General features: G+C 29.5%; 1 protein-coding gene across 8 annotated transcripts in view; it reads right to left on the bottom strand.

The window, feature by feature from the left end:
- The window catches only part of aPKC (protein kinase C iota type), a gene marked incomplete at its 3' end in the record, with an annotated part of 341,811 nt that overhangs the window by 26,646 nt on the left and 290,335 nt on the right, over positions 1-24,830 (bottom strand). For all 8 annotated transcript variants that reach the window (XM_067049526.1, XM_067049532.1, XM_067049549.1 and 5 more), the window contains 5 exon segments: positions 2,490-2,662; positions 4,772-4,846; positions 7,143-7,323; positions 8,574-8,659; positions 11,482-11,532. In XM_067049526.1, coding sequence (XP_066905627.1) covers positions 2,490-2,662; positions 4,772-4,846; positions 7,143-7,323; positions 8,574-8,659; positions 11,482-11,532 — 566 coding nt within the window.

Consider the following 24,830-nt stretch of genomic DNA (forward strand, 5'->3'; position numbering starts at 1 on the left):
CATGCCAAGAGTTCGTAATTTGGAAGTTAGGGCTCCTCTACTCTCTACTAATTGAATTCCACCACTTCAGAACATGCATGGACTATGCAATGAGATATTTGAGTTAGCAATGTACTTTTGTATTTTGTTAAATTTAAAATATATTTTTTAAACGTGTGAATAAAATGAATTCTAGATACACCAAGTGTCCCCATTCTTTATAACTGCTTCATAAAGAGTAAGTTTTTTGAGCAAACATAAGACACAGAACATCTACCCAAGAAACTAGTATTAACCATTTGTATTTCCCTAAACTCAGAATAAAAACATCTACCTAACAGGTTTGAGTTGACCTTCAAGAATTTGTTAATTTTGACAATGACAGTGGTATCTATGGTACCCAAACCAATGTTGAAGAGTTAGCCGATCAGGATGAAGACAAGGAAGATAATAAATAAGAAAACCACCTATTTCAGTCACATTACGTACAAGGTAATACTTGATGAAATTTTTTTTTCACAGCCTTTTTTTCCAAATGACCATTAAACTAGAAAATTTTCATTTTTATGTTTTTTTTATTTGTAAGTACCATATAGGAATGTTACTTGTTACACTTTAAAACATATATCACATTGTATACATACGTATCAATCAAACTCTTTTATTTGAAATGTTTTCTTCTCCATCTCTTAATTATTTGAACTCATATTATTTGGAATTTTTAGTAATTTAATCCTTTTCTCTGTTTCCCATGATTTAAAATTATCGAAAGTCTAGTAAATAAAGTTTCTAGTAAGATAATTTCATGACAAAAATAGTAATCATCTTCCGTTTTTATTTTCTCTTGGATTTATTTTAGATATTGTGATCACCAGACACCTAAAGATAAGTCTATATTGCTGTTTCTACCATTAATCTAGTACTATGCTTCTATTTTATGACCAAAATCCAAACCATTATCCATCAACTTTATTGTATTTAATTAAATAGCTTCTATGTAACGAATTGTTTGCACAATTAAGTACAGACATTTTTCTGATCTGAATCAAACCTTGTCTAATGCAAATTTTAGTGGAATTTCGTAATGTTCATTCAGATACAATGTAGGTATAACACAGGTCCCGATCCCTGATTAATCTTAAAATAAGATCATAATTTTTATATTTCTCTGCATTGTACAACAAAAAATAATTGAAGAAATTATCGTGCGATATAGATCTATCATCAACAAAGTGTATTCTACAATCAATGTCTTATTGGCATGAATGGAGTCATATAAATAGTCAGTTAGGCCATTAAAATTGCAATATACTGCTTTTATTAAATTATGAAGGTAATGTAAAAGGAGACTTTTTATTTGGGATGAATAGAGCACCATTTATTTTACACATGGATTTATAGTTCTTCCAACGATAAATATTATATTATATAATATACAGCATGAATACTCTAACACCACCGGTGGTTTCATTATCCTGTGATTCAAGCTAAAGTGAGATTCTATTGTACTTTTTAGACGACATATTCTACAGCTAGATAAAAAAAAAAAACCTGAGAAGAAGGATTCAATTTTGTTTCTGAATGGATATTAAATTTTAAATGAAAATTATGTACTGATTCAGACTCCATCAAATAGAACATTTTCAACATTTTTGGTGCTCAATATCATATAATAATATAATGCTATACCATTGCAATATTATAAAATGCCTTGTTGCTAGAAAAATCATTACCCTAAATATACATGAATGGATATTACAATGCCTGATTACTAGAAAAATCATAAATCTAAATATACATGAATGGATATTACAATCGATCTACATTTAGCCCACTGTATAATTTTAACATATTTTTTAAAAATAGTTTAATTAGAACAGCTCCAGCTTATATAGCTCAAATTAATGTATTAATCAAATGTTTTCCTTATCTCTATAATCTAGTCCATTTGTCTATGACTCAAATAACTTGAATAACTTTAATATGATCTACACAGAACAAAGAATTTACCAATGAATTTAAAAACAAGTCAATTATAAAACCAGTCCTTAGCCTAAGCATTTGTAGTTTTTAAGAAAAATCATGGAAATCACAAATGTGAATTTAAATAAAAAAAAGGAAGATGGTCTGGATGCGATTAAAGAAAAAACTCAAATAGTAATAAAACTATTTAATGTGAGCTGAAGTTTCCCCCCTCCCCTTGTGGGGCTTCATCAGAGCTTACTGGATGCAGACCAGCACAAAAAGACAGTTTTTGTAAAAATCATCCTTTTATTATTACACACGGTCAATCAACGATCTTCCAGTAAATTTAAATAATGTTATTATAATGCTACCGTGAGAGTCATTTGGGAAGTTAGTTAATATTTCTTCTAAATGATCAAACAGAAGTTGTAAATAACTAACTCAATATCTGTACAGAATTGAAAATCATTTAGGATTAAGAAGTTTTGGCCAAAACCTATATATTTAAAAAAAACAAAAACAAGATAAAAATCAAATTTACTAACCTCATCATCGGTAACCAACGCTTTTTTGATTACTTTCATTGCATAAATCCTTTTCGTTTTCTTCAACTCTACCATAAGAACTTTAGCATAAGATCCACGCCCAATCACTTTAATTAATTCAAAATCAGCTATCGAATATTGCCTCTGGGTACCAGGCTCTAAATTCTCATCACCTGAAATAAAAAAATAAATCATATTAATTTAATTATTTATATATTCTATTGTATAATAATAACTAAATAAATCATATTAATTTAATTATTTATATATTCTATTGTATAATAATAACTAAATAAATCATATTAATTTAATTATTTATATATTCTATTGTATAATAATAACGTATATATGTTATTCTTTATTTATTTATTACATAAAATAATGCCACTTATTACATTATAGTACAATCACCCATTTCTACTTTTATTCAGAAATTCTGGAAAATATTCTCTTTCCAACAAGCTGTAAAATATTTATTTGTTTAAATATTTTCACATAATTAGTAATGAATATTTTTTATGTCTTTATAAACATAAAACAATGGCTACATAATATCAAAACATGACTCTATCAAGAGATTTTGTCGAACGTAAAAAATAATTTGTCACATAAGATCCAACATGTAACTTAATTTTTATTAAATTCAATTGTTGGATTTACTATAATTATTACTTTATTTTTTTTATAGACACAAGTCTTCACTCGAAGTCTTATACAGACTCAGAATAGGTATGACAAGAAAATTCTCGGGTAAAATAAATATTAACTTATCCAGGTGGACCTTAACCCATACCATTCCGAATCAGGCACTCTGGAAGCCTCATCCCAACATGCTTAACCATCATATCCTGCAACTATTGGATTAATACTTTTACATTGTACCAATATTGTATGGTATTAGCTATTTTTCAGTACCTGATCACAATTCAATTCTGATGATAACACAAAAATCTACCATAAAGGTATTAAGAATAATATTTATTTAAAAAAAAAAATTAATACACATAAAAAATCATTTACATACAAGGTGAGTTAACATTTCAAAATCAGTCTCAGAACAAAAAATCGATTGAATATTTTTTCTGAGCGAACTAAGTCTTTAAAATGTGACCCTTGGGCATCAACACACCGCTGCCATTGTTTATAAATTCCCTGGAACTGGTCCAGGCAGCTTCAACGAGGTCTCTTAAAAGTCTTCCACTTGAAGAGTTCCAGGGAGTCTATAAACAATGGAAAAAACACAGGCAGCCGTGAGTTGATGCCGGAGGGTCATATATTGAAGATTTTAGTTCACTGTACAAAACTGAGACCAGTCTTGAAACTTCGTAGAGCTACTAAGGAGATGAGTTGGTCAAACCTCATGGCATAGCTAATATAGCTTCAGTGAAAAATGTCTAAACTGTTGAATCTTAAATAGCATTTAAATAAATTTGTTTTGATATTTTAATTACAATTTATTTACAAAAAAATTAATTTCAATTTATTTGTAAAAAATAGTTTATCTTAAATATTGTAGTTAACTAAACAATAGTTCAGTTAAAGACACCTTTGTTTTTACCTTTAATTAAATTTGATTTTATACTAGAAAAAAAATTTAATCAAAATAAAAAAAATTGGATAATTTCAAAGCAAAATTACAAATTTATATTAAAAAAATAACCAAACTCTAGTGATGCATATTATGTGCATCAGCATTTAAAAAACCAAAAAAAAAAAAAGAATTATAAAAACTATTAGCATTTAAAGTACCCTTCCCTTCTTGAGTATGTCTTTAAACAATTTCTTACCTCGAGTTGGGAAAAAATCAGCTTTAGATAAAACAATAGCTAAATTAATAATCTAGATGTCATGAATAAAATGTTATATATTGAATAATAAACTTTGTGTCCATTACAATTTATTTATTAAATTAGCTGTAGCTTCATCAATAGCTGAATTTTACCAAACTCTCTCTCTCTCTTACCATAAATGAAAATTCAACTTATGTTTTCTTTGGATTAAACCAAAAAATTATTTATTCATTTTAACTTTCTTAATCGAGTTATCTTTGCTACGAATCTGAGTAAATATTTCATAATTATTTATTTACCTTATCTTTACTGTAATCTCAAATGTGGTCATCATTAATTAGTACTGCATTATAAGAACTTTGTACGAAATTAATTATATGAAGACAAAATAAAAACAAAATTATTAAGGTTTTCATGCGGGCAGCACTCACACACCAAAACCTCAAATGAAAAATAAGATATTTGAAAAATATGATGTTGGATTCTACTTACACTTAGACGGGTCTTCTATAGGGTCTTCTACTGGATGGTCCTCTAAAATGGGATCTTCTATAGTTGTTGGAGTACCTAGGGTATAAAAAGTAATAACAAGGTAAGGGTAAACAGTAACAAGGAGTTCAAAACTAAAAAATAACAAAAAAAACTTAACAAAAATGGTTTGGTATATTGAACAAATGAAGTGGCACATCAACAAGCATGCATTGTATTATTAATTAAGGAGTTATCCCTTAAGTTTAAATTACCAACAGTATTGCAGGTGGAATAAATTAAAACAATTTTACCATGTCCAAATAAATTCTGATGTTATAGACTGATCACTAAAGTAATAAATTATTCAAAACTTATCAACTAAAAATAACATGTTTTTTCCTATTTAAGTGGAAACCAACATACTCCAGCCATCAAGAACTAAGGCTTAAAGAACACCAAACATTAAGAATAATAAAGTAACATGTAAACTGATAGAAAAAGTTTCAAATATTGTTCCTAGCTCTGCAAACATGCAACAATTCATTAAAATCAATGGCTGACACTTGCATAGGTTTTCTATAAATAAGAATCGGTTAACAGACTCTAATTGCAAACATAGGATCCATACAGAGATATGTAAGTTTGAGAAACACTGCATGCACTTATTAGTAAAATGAGGTACAATCTGATCAACTTTTTATGTTCAACAGGCCCAGACTATAATTTTATGACCAATAATGTTAACCACCCAAGGCATACATTTCAAATAATTGAAACACAATTAATTTAATAGAAATGAATTAAGTTCAATTAAAATGTATGAAAAAGTAAATCAAGCAAAAGAAATTCAAAATGCAGGATAAAAAAAGAATTTTGAAATTCTGTGAATAAGAAAATAAATAAATAATAAAGACTTGGTGAGTCTGAAAGTTCGATGGTGACACAACCAATTTCTGTCAACAAATATCTGTCCAGTGACCCGAACATAAATCCACAAGATCAGCCTCGACACAATCCTCCCACCAATATTTCTGACGTATACCCATTGGATCAGTGTTTTATTACCTTTTTAGAGATCCATTTGTTACTAAACCCTTCTTTATCACAACTTGAAAATTATAAAATTCTGTAATATAACTAGTCCTCACATTATACCATAGCCTTTCTCAATGCTTGCAATGTTTTCACAATACGTTTACTTTTAGGGCACTACAATACCTTCATAAGTGTCTTGGCCTACATCAACAAACTATAACTAGGCCATTATTATTCTCTTTCTTGTGGTACCATATTCTGATTTTGTACTCAGAGATGAGTATGTGGACCCTCATTGACACCATCTAACCAGCTCATGTTGGCCATCCTTTCCCGCCCGCTATTTTGTTGTTGCCTCAAGAATATTTCAAGGGCCATGATTTCAATCCAATCTAGTGATATAAGCAGCGCAATTCAATTCTATGTCCTATGTAACCTCTTTAAAGAAGGCCTTCAACATTCAACATTCTGAGGTATCTGTTGAGAAAAGTTGTATAAGTACTTTGTACATCAACGTTTTGCAAATCTAGATACTGTTAAAATATACCATAATAGCTTCCATTTACAAGGAGGATTCAACATTACATTTCTTCTGTAGTTTTCAACAATAAAAAACCCATTCAAAATGATAATCTTCAATTGTTACCTTTCTTGGTTGTTATTTGCTGCTCTTAGTACAAAAGTACTTTGTCTTTAGCTAATTGACTTTCAGACCATTGGCTTCAATGTTTGCTCTAATTTTACAAACACCTCTCTCATGTTCCATAGAGTCATGTCCGAATCAGAACAACATAGTCTGCATACCCTAATAGGTGGATCATCCTAAGTATAATAGCCCTCATCTGTATACTAGATTCTCTTATGACCTTTTCAAAGATGACAACACATTTGGTAAGCATAGTCCACCTCATTTATACATCTTCAAGAACTTATTTCAGATTTTACCCTAACTGTAAATTCTACCCAATTCATACTTGTCTTAATCAAATAAATTAATTAACTCTGAGGCCAACCTCTAAATTGTCCAGCTATCGCAGACTAGGCCTACCTTGGTCTTTCTCTATCTGGTTCTCCTTCCATTGTTTACTTTAAAAGTATTTCATGATTCATGTGATGTTCATCAACCAGCCATCTTATTCTTCCCTTTTTAATGTAAGAAACTATATCTGATTCCCAATTAACTTTATCATCTTAATCTAATTAGGGAAGACTAAACTCTAATCAAGAATTAAATTTTAACTAACAAAAAAGAATAGCAAACCTCAGTTTTGAAGAAAACATAGAATTTCAGAAGGTTGGTGCAGCTAAAGATAATTTTAAAAATTTAATCAGAATAAAAAAACTAAAAAAAACTCACTTATCCTTGGTGTATCTCCATTTGATTCTTCCTTTACAATGGGCTCAACTGCTTCATTACTACAAGGTTTTTGAACTAACTTATGACACTTTTTATGGACCAATAACTTGCACTGAATACATTTGAATCCTTGCCGTCCAAGACCCCATATTCTATCTTGACAGAAGGCGCAGAATGCTCTCTAAAATGAAAGACAGTAATTAAAAATATAGTCCTACTCAAAATTATAGTGTAAAAACAAGAAAATTATAAACAACAATGAACAGATATTCTCAAGTTAAAGAAGAAAGTGATCAACTTATGTAGATTAATACAATATGTCAACGTTATTTATAACTGATGTAGTAATGAATAAATCAAACAGTATGTGTGCTACATGTAAAACGATCTTTAAAAAAATAAATAAATAAAACATTCAATCCATATATCTTTAAAGCAGTGAAACCCAATCCATACAAGTCAGCAAACTATAAACTTGGAAGTTTAACTAAGCGTGACTCGCCCCCAATTCTGACTAGCAGCAAAGGAGGGTATCTCTTAGAAAGTATATAAAATTAGGTAGCTTATAACAGCATTTTTAAAAAGTAAATAACGAAATCCAAGCCTCTCGTGATCCGTCTGTGGTCCACAGAGGGTAGTTAGGAACCACTGCTTTAAAGGAAAACTGTCACTCATTTTATTTTATTTTTTTAAAGATAGAGTAACAACAAATATATTTATAACCATATAGAAAGCTTTTTCTAAAAAATAGAAATGATAAAAAAGTTCATAATCAAACACAAAATAACATTTAAAAAACAAAAAGTAATAATATTTAAGGGTTACTTTGGATTCAGTTGATCGTTCCTAATTCAATAACGTCATATTGATAATTAATCAATTTTTCTATATTGAATGAATCACTTGTTGATAATTTCTTTACTATTTCAGAATAAAAAGTCTATGTGTGTATGAGAGAATATTTTAAGTATGACAGAGAAACTATCAATTATTAACAATCAATTAATTACCTATCAATCATAGGTATACATCAACTATCAAGTAACAAAAAAAAATCAATCAGCTACCAAATAAAAAATGTTGATTTAATAATCATATTGAATTGTTTTGTAAACATACATAAGCAAATGTCATCAGATCAGTAAAAAAAATTTTTTGATCAAATTTATCTGCTTTTAACATGAAAATGCAAACTGAAATACCATTTTCCTATCAAACTGTAAAATATTAATTCTGAATACCAATCAAGTACAAATGCAAATATAAGTTGAATTATTAATGAGTTCATCTTAAGAAAAATTTTAGTTTCAAAATTCAACGATTTTTTTTACATCATTGAGACATTTTTTTGTTTGATTTAAAACATCATTAATACAATAAAAATATCAAACATTTATTGAAAAATTAAAAAATTTACATGAAGAAACATACCCTATTAAACCTTTTCGCTTGAAATATATGTCCATTAACTCTATACAGTTTCCTCCATCTTCGTGCCCCTCTCCTGTATATACTTCCTGAAATAGTTATAAAATGTCTTAGTAATAAGTCTTCTAAGCATAATGTAGATAACTAATAAATATAAAAAAAACCTAAGCAAAATATAAACCTACATAAGTTAATATTATTAGATAGATTTCAACTTATATCAAGTTATAATTAATATTTAAAGTATTACAATTAATATCACTTTTTAATCAGCTGAAAAAAAAAAATCATTTGCCTATATTAGTATTGGGACTTCCTTTATTAAAAGTTATTTAAAAAAATCAACACAGCATTAAACAAATGAAGCCTTTAATTTAACATTATTCAACATTGACTGTTAGTATAGAAATTTGCAACAGGCTGACCAACCTGCATGCTTGAAAATATACTTATAATATGTTTTTATAATTTCAAAAGAAAAAATATGGATTTACAAATCTTTGATAGTATTAAAAAAAACTTTTAACTAATTATAAGTCTAAAGATAAATAAAATAATCAACCACAAATTAGCCAATGTGAACAGTAAGTTAAAAAAAAAAATATCTGATAGTTTATCATACCTGAATTTACATATTTGTATGATTAATTAACCTATGTACTAAGTGAACTATAAAAAAAATTAAGAAATGAAGGCTTTTAAAAATAAAAAAATACTTGAATATTTATTTCACTCTAATTGAACTAAACTTGGAACAAAAAAAACGACATAATTTAAGATTTGGAAGTGGTCAAAATATTTTTTAAATAGTTATATATTATAATTGTATTTTATTGCATAATATATATCTTGAAAATGAGTAAATAAATCAAAAATCATGCTTCATGTTGTATTTTTTGAAAATATCTTTAACCAATGGGTAACAATAGTAAGCTAATAACATAGTGATTTATACTTCTGTTTGTAAGGACTGATTCAGAGTGACAAATTGATAGATATTCAATAAAAAAAATATTAGGGGTTTCAGGAAATGATAATTATAAAACATAAAAATAAAAACAATAAAAAGGAGAGAACTATTATAAATAACCCAATGAACCATATGTAATTGACAAGATTAATTAAAACTTTTAAAAAAAGTAGAGATCCTTATTTTTTAAAAAAGGAGATAAGAAACACATATTTCATAAAAATGATTTGGGACAAAACTCAGTTTATTAGATTCAATACATAAAGATACATGTTCAATAATAAAGATACTGTTAAATGAATAATCCATAATTACAAATATTTAGCTGAAAACTTACAATACTGTTATTATTTACTCTGAAACTATTTGAACTATAAACATATTTTTAAAAATTCAAATGAGAGATGGTATAGAATGGAAAAAGTAATTGAAAACAAAGTAGGAAATAAGAGTTGTATGAATAAGCTAATAATTAAATAATAAAACATAAATGTTCGAAAAAACTTCAAACATTTCAGTCTAAAATATCTTATAAAATTTGTATTAACTAATAGATGGTAAGCATTAAACCACTAATCATTTTTGATTTGAAATAAAATAAAAACATAACACACTTTACTGCCTGGTCTTCAATTACTGCATAAAATAAGCCTACAGAATTAAATTATGAAAATCTTTTGATCTTTTGTACAACACCGAGAAGCAAAAAAGGGATGACTGGTTTGCCAGTTAAAAACACATGTTTCATATTCATTTAAGACACACTGAAGTAACTACAGTATCCCGGGTTTAAATTGAAAGTATTTGGGACAGGTTTTAAAGACAGATTCAGAACTGTTTGACTTCACCAAAATCACTTATTCCCAAGCAAAATACTTTCATTGAAATATAGGTTATAAAAAGTGTTTTCATCTAATAACGATAGATTGAAGGAAAATGGTAAGAAAACATTAATATGTACATCTGATCATGATTTTTTTAATATATATTTAATCCGTTGAGATTGGTAAAAATTGTACAAAACAAAGCTGAATGGTCCAGGCTTATTGAAGGTGCTGAAAAAACCCCAGATGCAAAAGAATTTTTTTATATATATTTATAATTTGTTTCATTTTGCTTCTGGTATTAATTATAAAAACAAATTGTGGTGTTTAAAAAACACCAATAGTATTACATATTATTAGAAGGACAGTTTTTTGCTTCTCAGTGAATTTGGATCATATAATCTATGGACTTTATTATTTTGGATAAAGATAAAAAAATGAAAAAGTCCTGTAAAATCAATATAAAGTAATATCTTGGGTAACTATAAACATAATAGCTCTATATTTAGCTAGGTAATGATAATATGAATTGGGAAAAAATATATATGACAAAAAAAAACATAATAAAAGAATACTGCCATTTAAAATATCGCATACTGGATATAATTCTACCATAATTATATAAACTAGCTAACACAAACAAATCTTAAATGAAAATAATACAAAATCAAAAATTAAAATCGAACCAAAAATAATTATCTCTAAGGGACTAAAAACTATCAATGCAACAAAAATAAAAAAAGTAATTAAGACAAAAAATTAATATAATAATGAAAAAAAGAAAAGAAAAGATAAGGCATTTTGCATGGACATTGGATAGAAATAATTGACAAAGTCTTGTCGAGAACATGAACAAAATCTTCCCATCGAGGAAGGAAATTGCCACTTTCTCACAAGGTTGCCTATTACGTTGTGCATTTTATAAAATAAAGGTTGCTTTAATATTTAAGGAATACAATTACATGTGAATAACAAGAATCAATAGTGCTTTAAAATAAATAAATAATTCATACGAATTACAGAGGTAATTAATTTTTGGCTCAGATTTTTAATAATTACGATGAAAGCTGGCAGATAAAGACGCAATAGGCTCCCAGGCCTTGTCAATTATACTTACTGTCTTCCCCTTGACAAGGCATACCAGGTGCTGTCGGAGCATTTGGAAAAACTGAAACAGATAAAATAAAAAATATATTAATTCATCATTTTTATGAATAACATATATTTTTTTAAAAAATGTAGTATGATAATAATATTCTAAATGTATACAGACAGCATGGTAAAACATGGTAATGGAAAAGGGTATGCTAAATATTTATATCAGGTCAAATATAGAAAAAAAGTCTCTACCAGTTAAAAATGGAATTGAAAAGTACCTGCAAGGAAAAATAAAATGGTATGTCCTTGTTTGTTTGAACTACCTTTTTGTTTTTTAAGAAGACAGTATGAAGTAGATCGTAGGGAAGATAGTCTGGGTGGTGGTCAATAAAAATACAAAATAGTAAAAGAAAATTATTTATTGTTAACCGTTTCGCCCCACCTTGCAGGGCTTTATCAGGGCAGTCTGATGGTAGTATAAAGGAAAACAGGGTCCTTTACAGTTGTCCTTTATACTACCATCAGAAAACCCTGATGGTAGTATAAAGGAAAACAGGGTCCTTTACAGTTGTCCTTTATACTACCATCAGAAAACCCTGATGGTAGTATAAAGGAAAACAGGGTCCTTTACAGTTGTCCTTTATACTACCATCAGAAAACCCTGATGGTAGTATAAAGGAAAACAGGGTCCTTTACAGTTGTCCTTTATACTACCATCAGAAAACCCTGACGAAGCCCTGCAAAGTGGGGTGAAACGTTGGTTAACAATAAATAATTTTCTTTTACTATTTTGATACCTTTATTGACCGCTACCCAGACTATCTTCCTACAATTAATTATACATAGTTATATTAACGTATTGATCTTTCTCCTATCTTTTTGTTTATTCATTCCTTTGTTTTTATATAGATTTGTACAGAAATAAATTGAAATTTGATCAATTTCAAATTTAAATAAACCTTTCCAGTTTTTGTGGACTAAAAAAAAGAAAAACGGGGTGAATGAGAAAGATTAAAACAAATCTTAATCTTCTTAAATCAGAGAAGAAAAAAAATGAAATAAAAAGACAAAGATAGAATTGGCAGTTAGCTGTAATAGTTTAGTTATGATGTACTATTCTGTGACATTTAGGTAAAATGAAGATAAAACCACAATGAAATAAAATAAAAATGTGTTAATATTACATCTACAGATGAATTGATAAGTATGCTGTGTCAAGCAGCAACCCAATATATTTCGGTATCACTGCTAGAAAAATAAAGTATTTCTTTATAGAAATTAATAATAGTAATTGTTTCTTAATTTACTCATTTAAAAAAAAAAATGTATTTTTTAGTAGCTCTTAAACTGCGAATTTATTTTTCTCACATTCAAATTTATTTGAATAAAACCAACTTTTCCTCTGTGGTCTTCAAATAACACATTAGTAGCATAGAGTCCACATGTAGAGAGGGCTTGTAATATTGAAGTACTGTCTGTAGTTTAGATTTGGTTTACTGTCAACGTGTGGACAGTACACTATCATACTTAGAAAACATAATTACACATAATTCGCAATACCATGGATAATAATTGAATTTTGAAGGCTTAATGAGAAATTAAAAGACAGAAATTATTTCAACTTTAATGAACATTCCTTTTAGAAAAAAATAAAAAGCACTGGATTCCTCTCCAGTGGAAGGGAATAAAGGGAGATGGGGCCATTACTGAGTTATACACAGTCAACGGATCAAAGGGAGGAAGATTCCATCTCTTCTGGTCACCAATCGTCAATTCTCTTTTATCAGGCCTAGGAGTTGGCAATCTAATTTCCAAAGGACAAAATTCTAAAAATATATAAGATAAAAATAGAATTATTCAATAAGAAAAGATCAGAATTTTCTCCCGATTAGATATCAATAGATATTTAATTTAACTTTAAAAGATTTGTCAAGAAAAGTCAAACTGGCGTTGGGCCCCTCCTTGTTAATGTTTTGTTATATTTGTCAGATATTGTATTTTCGAATTTTAAAAAGGTTATTACAATTATTATTGTTTTTAATTTGACTATCTGTCAGGCTAATAACACAGAAAGGGAATATTTATTGCAAAGTTAACTTTATCATGTAAAGTTAAAATTGATAAAGAGTTTTTCTAAAAGGTAAGTTTAATAATGAACGAATCTTTTCTATAGATATTTCGAGACGTCCGGCTAATAAAGAAATATATCTTCTAAAATAAAAATCGTTATGATTTCATCCGTTCGGTACTGAAATAACAGCATTATATTTATGATGTTAATAACATTAGACATTTAACAAAAGATAAATTAAATTATTTTTAATGCCCGGAAGAGTTTAAAATTTATAGTATAATAAATAAATATATATACACACACGCTATAAGTAGAATCGACTAAGCTTCTCACTACAAACATAAACCTGAACCAAACCCGCATAGCCTGGCTGCTATACGGTTTTAGTATTTGTCTGGTAGCAGGCGTTCCAACACCAACACAATCCTCTAATGCGTGCGCACACCATAGTTTCAAAACAAAAATATTGTCTTCAAGGTGAACCGAAAATGTTTTCAGTGCTTTCTAACGCCAAATTCAGAAATAATAGACAATAGCGTAAATATATACAGCGTATGTAGCAATAATGCACAATAATGTAATTAATGTTCAGAATATTTTTAATAAAAATTTTAATTTTTTTTCCTAATGATATTAATAAATAACCAACAGTCTTAGTTTGTTAAAAATGTTCCTGTGAAATGTCCATGAATGCGTTATCAATAAAAAAAAAGAAGACATTTTGAGACAATCGATTGCCGATAAACCATTACAATATTACATCAAAATATATTTTGGGGTATTTTCAAAATGTTAAAACGATTATTTTTTGTTTAGTTTTTTAATAATTTTTTTTTGTCATGTGAAATGCGAATGAAAAATTCAACTACCTTGATAATGATTTCATTTCTAAACCCTCTGTTCAGAATCCGGAACTGGACTAAACGCAACAAATCTCATAAGTTTCATCAAAGATAGTATTTCACGAGGACGGGGGACAAAAAACAAAATATTCTAACAATATAATTGATTTCCTTGAAATAAAAACGATACCTCTTCCTTTAAACGGACTAAAAAAAAAATAAATAAACATTATAATTTAACAAAAAATTAAATAACACATCATTGAAACTCATGAATAAGTAAAAAAATTATTTTTAAAAATTATTAACTAAAAATAGTGGTGAATTACGGGATTCAATTTGTGCATTTAAGTCAGTTCTGACCATCGGTTTTTATCGTAAAGGATTTTTAAAGAAAAGCTTCCCCTAAAAGGAAAAGGGCGGTAAAGGATAGTGAAAAGAACAAAATCGGAGAAGAGAGTAGAAGAGAACACAAAAGAGAGAAGCATTAAGGGGACACGGTTCCAGTAAATGAGAGAAGATTTAGTTGAAGGGAACTTTGTCATCGCATTATACTCTACTCAGCTAGCTAGGTGGTGGGGTCCAATGCTCCTAAATTTATTCTACCTTAGGAATGGGCTATATCTTCTAACAATATTATAAAAGTTCAATTATATATTTTTTTATATTTATAAAAATCTTCAATTATACAGAGAAGATAATTATAGATACATTTGAATGTCTTGAGGCTCAGTGAATGAAGAACTACATTTTTGCGACGTTTCGAGATTTTATTGTTCTCGTATTCCAACCATACAGAATAAAAAAAAAATTTTTTTTTCTTAATAATTTAAAAAATACGTAGTATTTATAAAACGACATGATTTTAATAATGTAACTAGGGTGTGGAAGAAGAATAAAGTTTGAAAGTGGCAAAAGAAAAGGGCTGATACCTAGCTAAAATTTAAAAATATATATTTATTATTATTATATGAGCGATAGAGCATGGAGGTTTAAGTCCTCGCCGAATGTATTAGGATATTACATCGCGCGTTTCTTGAAGTGGTTTATTTGTAGGGTGGGTTCGTCACTCCCACGCCTATTTTTTTTTTTTTAGTGCCACCCATTGTGAGTGAGTTTTGTATTATTTTATGCTTGAAAAAAGCCCTGGTAGGACCGAGACTCGAACTGACATCCTTTGGGTTGGTAGACTGACATATTATGATAATATCCTGGCCAAAACTGTATCGAACGGATAAGTTTTTAAACAGAATTTTTCGAACTTTATTTTTCGTCTCCTGAAAAATCAATAATATGGAATTAAATCCTTTATACTTATCACTACATACATAAAAAATGATTTTTATACAGTTTTATTTTAAATAATGTAGATCTAGGTTTAATGTGATCTTTTTTTTTCCTTTAAGGATTTTTTTCCTTAATAGTTTTGACTGATATTTAATAGTTAAAAATGAATCCCGCGAAAAAAATAAACTACTAAAACAGTATACTACACCAAGATCTTAACATTCCAACAATACATTATTGGAAAGGCGATTATCCATTATCGGATCCACCTCCATTTGAGAACTCACTCTACAACCACTTTCAAATCCCGCCTATTCATTCACCACCTACACCCAAATCCAAAAAAATTGGACCAAGAATTTGGTTTTCAACCGAAATTTGTAAATTAATGGAACTTTTGTACACTATTATTTTAGCCTTTATTCTATGTATTCATTAAAAATTTGTAAATATAAATGTTAATATTTATTGCTTTTTTTTTTTATCAATTATAATTTTTCTTTTTCATTTTTTAATTATTTAGAAGCTTCATTTTGATTCAATGTCACTGCTTTCTTATTTAATGTTTTTGTTTTTTTTTCTTTCTACTTTAAGCCCAATTATTATTCCTTCTATTATTATTCTAAAGGGATTCGTCCCAGAATAAATAAATATTATTATTAAATTAATTAATAAACAAAACATACATACATAGTCTTATGCGTCATAATAGGAGGAAACACCCCATCCATCATAGGGGTCAAGAGATTGCACTAGAAAACATATTGTAGCCCCCTCCCCTTTCCTCCTAATCACTCATTCTCACTGACTCTTCATTCAATACATCAATCGCAGAGGAACCGGATATGAAAAGTCTATCAATATTTAGTCACAATATGCAATTATCAATAATATATTGTGACTAAAAAAACTTGGGTGTGTGCGCCTGACGTGACAACTTTACGCTAAATATTGGAATAATAATATTAATATGACTTCCAGTATCTATAACCTCAATTACCCCCACCACCACACTCTCCGTTACGCTACACTTTTGCCTACATGACTTTCAGTATCTATAACCTCAATTACCCCCACCACCACACTCTCCGTTACGCTATACTTTTGCCTACATGACTTCCAGTATCTATAACCTCAATTACCCCCACTACTATACTACTAAGCCACGCCCATTCTATATCCGTTACGCTACACTTTTGCCTACATGACTCCCTGCAATCTAATTTATAAGACGTTGTCACGTCAAAAAAAAAATGGTGCTGGTGCAAAAAGGAATATATGGATTAATGGTAGATATAATTTTTTTGAACAGTCCACCTAACCAGTCAAACATGTACTCCTTACCAATGGTTAGGTGATCGCTTAGAATATCTTATCTTACCACTCTACTTCGGGTAGACATGGACGTTAGAGTAAGCCTAGAAAAATATTTTCCTTAGATAATTATCAAATTCCTTCATAGTTCATATTTATCCGTTTTATTAACATTGGCATCGGCAATAAAGAACGGTAGGAGTCCTACCAAAGCCACAAGACGGATTAAAGTGAACAAATTAATAATACATTTAAAATTAAATTAATTAAACAACAATTGAAGTAAACTAACTGGAAGCAAGGGCTATTGAAATTAATAATAATTAGACGAGATCGTTACAGGAGGGGTGCGGGCTCTGCGGTTCTATTGAATAATTAATACAACCTTGTCTTCCATTTAGACTAAATGCCAAGGACCAGAGCGGGCGAGGGATAGGAACAGCAATGCAATTCTGCGGATACCAGGCCAGCCGGCGAAAGGTAGGATATTTACATAAATAAGATATGCAAATATCTGGAGAACAATTATTTCATGTTCTAATCTAGGGGAGGGAGAGAGGAGACTATCTTAGTGCCCCTTCTATCTCAATAAATAGAGTTATAGAGATTCTACCCAAATCAAAATGGGCTAAAGAAAAACCTGATGGTTGGATACGGATATTGCCTTGGTAGGACAAGAAGTAGTACTTGCTCACTAAGTACTGAACCCAAGACCTTTCATGGATTTTAGCACAACAAAGACTTTCTTATACCAACAAAAAGGAAAAACAATTAACGGTGAATTAAAAAACGAATTAAAGGACTTGAGTTCTTCCATTAAACGTTCAAAGAGATGACGATAAAAGTAATCTCACAACCCAGGAAGTGAAGCGACTCCATCTCAATCGATTATTTGTATAAGACATAGTTTTAGGTGAAGGTGTGAGTTTTAAATAATTATTAGACAAGATCGCTTCACAATTATAATTTTTTTTTAATATTTATTTATTGCTATTTACTACTGTACATTATAATACATTTAGTAAATCTGATCTAAGTTAAATTGCAGTGTTACGGGTGTGTAGAGAAACTACCCATTGGTAACACTCTAATGACATTTTACATTAGCTGGTCTCGTGCCCATCTTCTTTTCAGACGCCTCGGAGGATTGTCAGGAATGGAAGAGGATGCAAGGTTAGAAACTAGGGGGTTTGAGTGGTTAGAGAGTTTATAATGGATGGAGTGATATCTGGTTCGGGCTAGATCGGTTACATAGGGAATATTAAGGTCTTTATGTATGATTTTATTTTGGATTGTATTGGATTTTGGATTGTAAGGATTGAATACGATAGGAATTCGAAAGTTTAGTGGAGCCCCAAAGCTCAACTCCGTATGTCCAGATTGGCCTTATTACATTCATGTAGATCAGTCTTTTGTAATGTGTTGAAAGTTTAAACCGTTTGTCTAGTAAGTGCTGTAATAGTCGGAATCGACGTGCAGTTCCCGTCTTTTCAGTCTGGTGTGAGGATTCCAGGTTAATCGCTTGTCCAAATGTAGTCCAAGATAGCAGATCTGTTCGACAGGGGTAAGGGCAACATTATTAAATAAAGCTGTAGGGCAGTAAGTAGGTTTACGACGAAGGGTAAAGGTGATTTTATGGGATTTGTTGGAATTTATCTTAATCCTCCAATTACGACACCAATCTTCAAGGGCTGTGACATGGGATGGGAGATTTTGGGATACAATTAATGGGTTATTATTAACAGCGAGTACACATGTGTCATCGGCATACGTGGTGAGGATAGTGTTAGGATTGGTTGGAATGTCAGCTGTATAGACGGTGTAGAGGATGGGACCAAGGATACTACCTTGAGGAACACCAGCCGACTGAGAATAGAGGGATGAATAGGAACCATTGTGGTTTACTTGGAAAAAATTATAATTTAAAATAAAAATGTCATACCAATTTCAGAAACAAATCAGAAAATAAATGATATCTTCTGAATAAAATAATTACTTAGATTTAAAATATTTACTGAGTATTTGTAATTTGTACTCAATTATTACACTTACTGGGGGGGCCAACCCTGTTTTAACGTCCGTTGTTTGTTTTGAATATACATTAAATATATATTTTGAATCTATTCAAGTTTGATGTTATTTACGTCGAGCATTTTCAAATATACTTCAGTTCACCACACAAATGTACCACTTATTTCCCCGGCAAAGAGTGCACCGCTGCCACAGAGGGCCTATTGTATGCCGTCCTTTCTCTGCTCAAAGCAGGCAAGTTGCCTTTGAGAATCTGGATATTGTATACGGATCAACCGTCCCGCAAAGTTTAGTGCCTAAGATGCCATCCTTCCTTCCCAGCGGTACGAAATCGTATCCTTGCTAGTATATCACATCTACAAACGCAATATGGTACACAGTCTCATCATTCTTTCTGCAGAAACTGCAGATTGGTGAGTCTGTCAGTCTCATTTTATAGAGATGCTTATTCAACTGACAGTTCTGTATATAATCCTGTCACCCAACTTAGAGTACTCCTATCCATATTGAGAAGTGTATTACTTCCTTTTAGGCAGGAGCCCTTTAGGAACAACTTTGACTCATCCTAGTCATCCTAGTTTCAAAGTTTTGAATTTTATTTTTCAAGACATATATTTGCAATTTGAATCTGAAACTAAATTGGTGACCCATAAATTAATTGCTTAAAATTTTATTTTCTTATTGGAAAAAAATTATAAGTCAACAGTCCGTTATATTTTAATACGGATAAAAAATTAATTTTCCAATACAATTCTCGGCGTACAGAAATCTAATGAAAACATAATATATTGTATTGTATTATATATTTTGTAATATTTATAATGATGAATAAAAAAATATTACGTTCTATGATAGCACATTTGTTTCTGTATGTATTTTCCGAAACGATATTTAAACATTTAATGTTCGTTTGAAAGTTCCTTCATTATTAGTACCTTTTAATAAAGTAAAATAAACGATAAGGAATCTGGCGGAGTTAGTGATTAACTTAAACAATAAATCATTGATACTTTAAGAAAATATTTTATGTTTCTGCTGGAATAAAGCTAAACATGCGACCTAGTTAAACTTGCCATAATGATAGCAGTAAACCCCTAACTAAACTTTCAAAACGTCTTAATTGCATAGGCAATCATTTAGTTAATTACAGATAATACAAAACTATTTTGGAGAGAAGTAATAACAAAAAGGGAAAAATTAAACCATAAATGTATTGATCTCAAAATGTTTTTGTTTTATGCAGAATAAAAAAAAAAAAAATTGTCAGGCTAATTAATTTTAAATTCAATTTCACAAATCACTTCTTATAATTAAATACACTAATGAGATTGGGCACCACACCTAAAGTTCCCGTATCAGACAAACTTTATAGTAAATTAAATTCACTGTATCAAATTTCGTAATTTAAATAAATATCATAGAATTACAGAATATTATTTCTGCTTCGTATAATATTAAAGTTAAAATTTAATACATTTTCAGCAATTAACAAGGGTTCAAAATTAAATGCCGACTAATAACGGGGTGGTGAGATAGTATTTCACTTTACTGTTCAGCGAATTTCAGGCACTAAAGTTTTAATTAAATAGTCAATTATATCTCTCTCTATCCTAAGTGGATCCAATTATTAGAAATATAGAGATAGAACTTATATAAAATCTTTCCACAAATTTTAATTTAAAAAAAAGTGTCGAGTGTAATTTGGTATTTGAGTATGAAAATTATTAACACAACGAAGCTTTATTTCGTTAGTGGGACAACCAGGGAAAAAAAAGTTTTGGTTTCTTCCAAGTTTCAAAGAACTTATTATTTCATTATTCAGAATGACAGTATAATTACATACCTACTAATAAATACAGGTGAGTGACATTGCCATTGTCATAACAGCCATGTAAACACAAAAGCATTTAATTTCTCCTTTATTTAGTTATCAATTTTTTCATATTTTATATTCATCCGTTGTTTATTACTACCAGAAATGAGATATGGTTATTTTTTGCAAATAAACGAACTAAAGTTTCTTAAAAGGGACAGTTAAGCCCAAACAAAAGAAAGACATTTTTGGACTTGATTTATTCCCAGACTGACCTAAACATTCACAACTCCTTAGGATTTTTCCTAAATCCCACGTAATAGTTCTGGAGAAAGTAATTTATATATTCCCTCATAAGCAGCCGAAGATTTAATTGGTGGATGTGCAAGATCTCATTGGTTAGTTCAAAAAAAATATTTTTAAGTGCCACTAACAAAAGCTGATCATTTCAAATTCATTTAAACTCCTTTCGAAAAGTACAAATAAGAGTATATTTTTATTTTTTCTACTTTTTTTTTGGCAGTCATATCTGTTTAAATATATTTGATTTAAAAAAAATGTTATCTAAATTACGTCTAGAAATAACTATGAGAATAATTTTTATTAATAAAACCTCCAAACAGATTCTTATTTTGCACACGTATCCAAACCAGTAAACCATTAAGGAGCGTGACATAAAGTTGTTACTGCATATTTGGACTATTAGGTCTCATGAATATTATAACCATATATTTTATAATATAAACCCATATCTCACTACATTTTCAAGTCTTCACGGCTCTGAGTTATTTATTTTATTTTTTTGTTGGGAGAAAATAGCTGACCATATGAAGTAGATTGTAATAAGATAGTCTGAGTGGCGGTCAATAAAGGTATCAAAGTAGAAAAAAAACTATTTTTAAACCTTTATTGACGAATAACTGATGAAGGGAGGTACGAGAGAGTGGAATAAGAGCAGCAAAGATAGGGTTGAGAACAAAAAAGAGAAAGAATGAATAAGAAAAATGTAATACAACTTTGTGTGAGGAGAAAAAAAATATATACAAAGAACAAAATTGATTTAAAAAATTTAAAATATATTGTGTTCAGAGTATAGCTGGTTATTATTTGAAAAATGAAAAAGTAGAAAAATTTGTTTTTTATCTTTGTAATAAATGGGAGTGTATACATATCTAAACATGGATTGATAAGTATCCTATGTGTTTTTTCAACCCTATATATTTGGGAAACATTGCCGAATAAAATATTTTTCTCCCTTCCAAATCTTAACGTTTCATTAAGACGTCGAAGTTATTACAGAGATTGCGGAATACTTATAAAAAGTGGTCGCTAATTATAATGCTATATTTACAACAAATATAATTTTATAGGCTTGGTGAGTCCTTAAACGAATTAAGTAAAGTCTTGAAAAATTTTGCCACAGATATTTAAAGAACTAAACTAAAAAATATTTAAACCGGTAGCCAATCTTTAGAGTGCTTGACCATGCCAATCACTAAAAGAAGGAATTTACGAGGGTCAGTACAGTAATGTTGTCAGTATGATTAAACTTCTGAAAATATAAAATAGCAAAAAATAAAAATAAGTAACTAGGACAGACGGTTGACACAAACAGATTACAGGCATTACCCTCGGCTAGCAGCGTTGCATAGATTGCAGAGATGCCAGACCCCAGACCCCAGCACACAATCTATCAATTATATAGTTGATTGTTGTTGACTAATGACCCCCTCGTTTGTCTCAATTCTGTCCAGTGCAGTGAGTTATCTCTCCCTACGGTATGCTAAGTAATGCAATTATCTTTGTGAACAAAAAAAAATTTTTGTATAAATACTAATCATCATAAATACTGATTTCAATACGGTGCAATCCTTCTTAATATTGGACCCGTAAAAACCTACCTGCTTACAAAGCCAAAAACATCAGGAAATGAAGTAAATTTAAACGAGTATATGAATAAGGATTCAATCAATTGGTTCGTTTCTTTGGTATAAAAGATAGAAAGCTAAAAATTAGCAAAAACTATTAAATTTGGCTTTTTAAATTTATTTTGGCTAAAAATCCTCATAAAATCTCATACCGGCTACATAACACAAAATTAAAAAAAAAAAAAAAAAAAAAAAAAAGAGGTAACCAGCTCGTTTCCTATATGACCAACGCCATTAGATGGTATTTTAAAACATTAAAAAATCAGATTGGAGGATATTCTAGGTGGCGGTCAATAAAGGTATCAAAATAGTAAAAGAAAACTATTTATTGTTAACCAACGTCAGGGCTGTCTAATGGTAGTACAAAGCAATTGTGTTAACCCATGGTTTTGGCTGTGATAATGTAATAAGGTAGGAAATATAATTTTTCAAAATTAATTTATAATGAATAAATTGTTTAGATTGTTTTACGTTGAAGTGTTAAAACAATAAAAAAAATTGTTGAAACAAAGTGGATATTTTTTTATTATCACTATCCGTATTTTATGTTATATATATATTCATTATAGTAATGGCAACATCTATTTACTAAGTGTTCCAAATTCTGTGAATCGCTTCAGTGTAATGTATCTCCTTCATTTTATTGTTTGTAGAAACATTGCCTCGGCGATCCTTTACCAACAGTCAAACACCGAACGAACTTAGCTCACAAGTACAAGACCAATATTGAACGGGATCCTGTAACTCAAACTGTAAAATTGCTTGGGTTTTGTTTTACAAATATAACACAACAAAATAAATTTTAGAGATATAACATATCTAAAACAATAACGTTCATTAAATGAGAAAATTCGTGAATCTTATATTATATGATAACGAATTTATTGATAATAACATAAGAAGTAGTAAAACAATGAGATGTGTTTGTGCCTACTGGTAGAAAATGATGCAGCAATAAAATAGAAATAAACTTCACCATCCTTCTTCTCCTGGCAATATTCCAAAACAACATACGATGACCGTAATATGACCACTTCATCAAAAACCAAAAGATGGGCTCGATATTAGAGGAAATATATTAACCTCACTGTATAAACAAAAAAGAACTTTTGGAAATAAGCCAACAGAATAATATGTACAATAAAATACATATAATATGGATACGCATACAAATATATAGTCCCGTGTGACCGTATGTATATACATACAGACATACATACAGGTTTTAGCACGGCGTCGTAACTCTCTTTCCATACCCTCTGGAAGGTACTTTTTTATAGGATTTCCAACTATTCCTGGAGGTTATCAAATATATTTATTAATATTTCTACTTTGAATTATTATGATGCAATAGAATACACAAAGATAATTAATTTATATGTCAGTTTTCAGTTGTTGAAGCCCAAAAGTGTATTTTCTTTAATTTTATTAATTAATTTTTAGTTACTTAGGTTTTAAATTTATATTAAAGAATTTATTACGTAAATCATAGACGTATAGAAGTTTGTCGTGGTAGTGCGTGAATAGATACTTCGTTCGGCACGTATAAAACAACATTGCGAGCTGCAATAGGATTATGGACTGAATGCAGACTGATAAGGGCAGTCTGCAGAGAGTATTAGCCAGGTATTGGACTCACCTGGCGCCTTTTTCCTCACCGTCATTCTAGCTCACCGATTCACCACCCTAGAGTCGACCTGCTTTTTTACTATTAACCCTCGCCCAACACCAGCTCATCAAAGACGTTCATCTCGGATGAGATTAGAGTTGAGAAACGTTATCGATATGCGCAAATCGACCTCCCGGCCATCTGTGAGTGATTATATTTTTTTCTTCATCGAGTTCATTGTTTTGCTTCTAATTAACTCAAGTTAACTAACTTATTATTTTTTGTATAAAGGAAATTGTTTTAGTTTGTATATAAATCCAAATATTCTTTTTTACTTCAAAATTCATCATTTTATTTTTTGTAACAACAGAAATATTCATTTTTTTTAATTTTATTAAATTGTATATCATTTGGGAGAATTTTTTTATCATTTCATTTTCTTTATTATTATTAATTTTTTTTTTATGAGT

This window comes from Halyomorpha halys, unplaced genomic scaffold (genome assembly GCF_000696795.3).
Source record: "Halyomorpha halys isolate HHAL.00 unplaced genomic scaffold, Hhal_1.1 Scaffold270.1, whole genome shotgun sequence".
In the NCBI taxonomy this organism is placed as follows: Eukaryota; Metazoa; Arthropoda; class Insecta; order Hemiptera; family Pentatomidae; genus Halyomorpha; species Halyomorpha halys.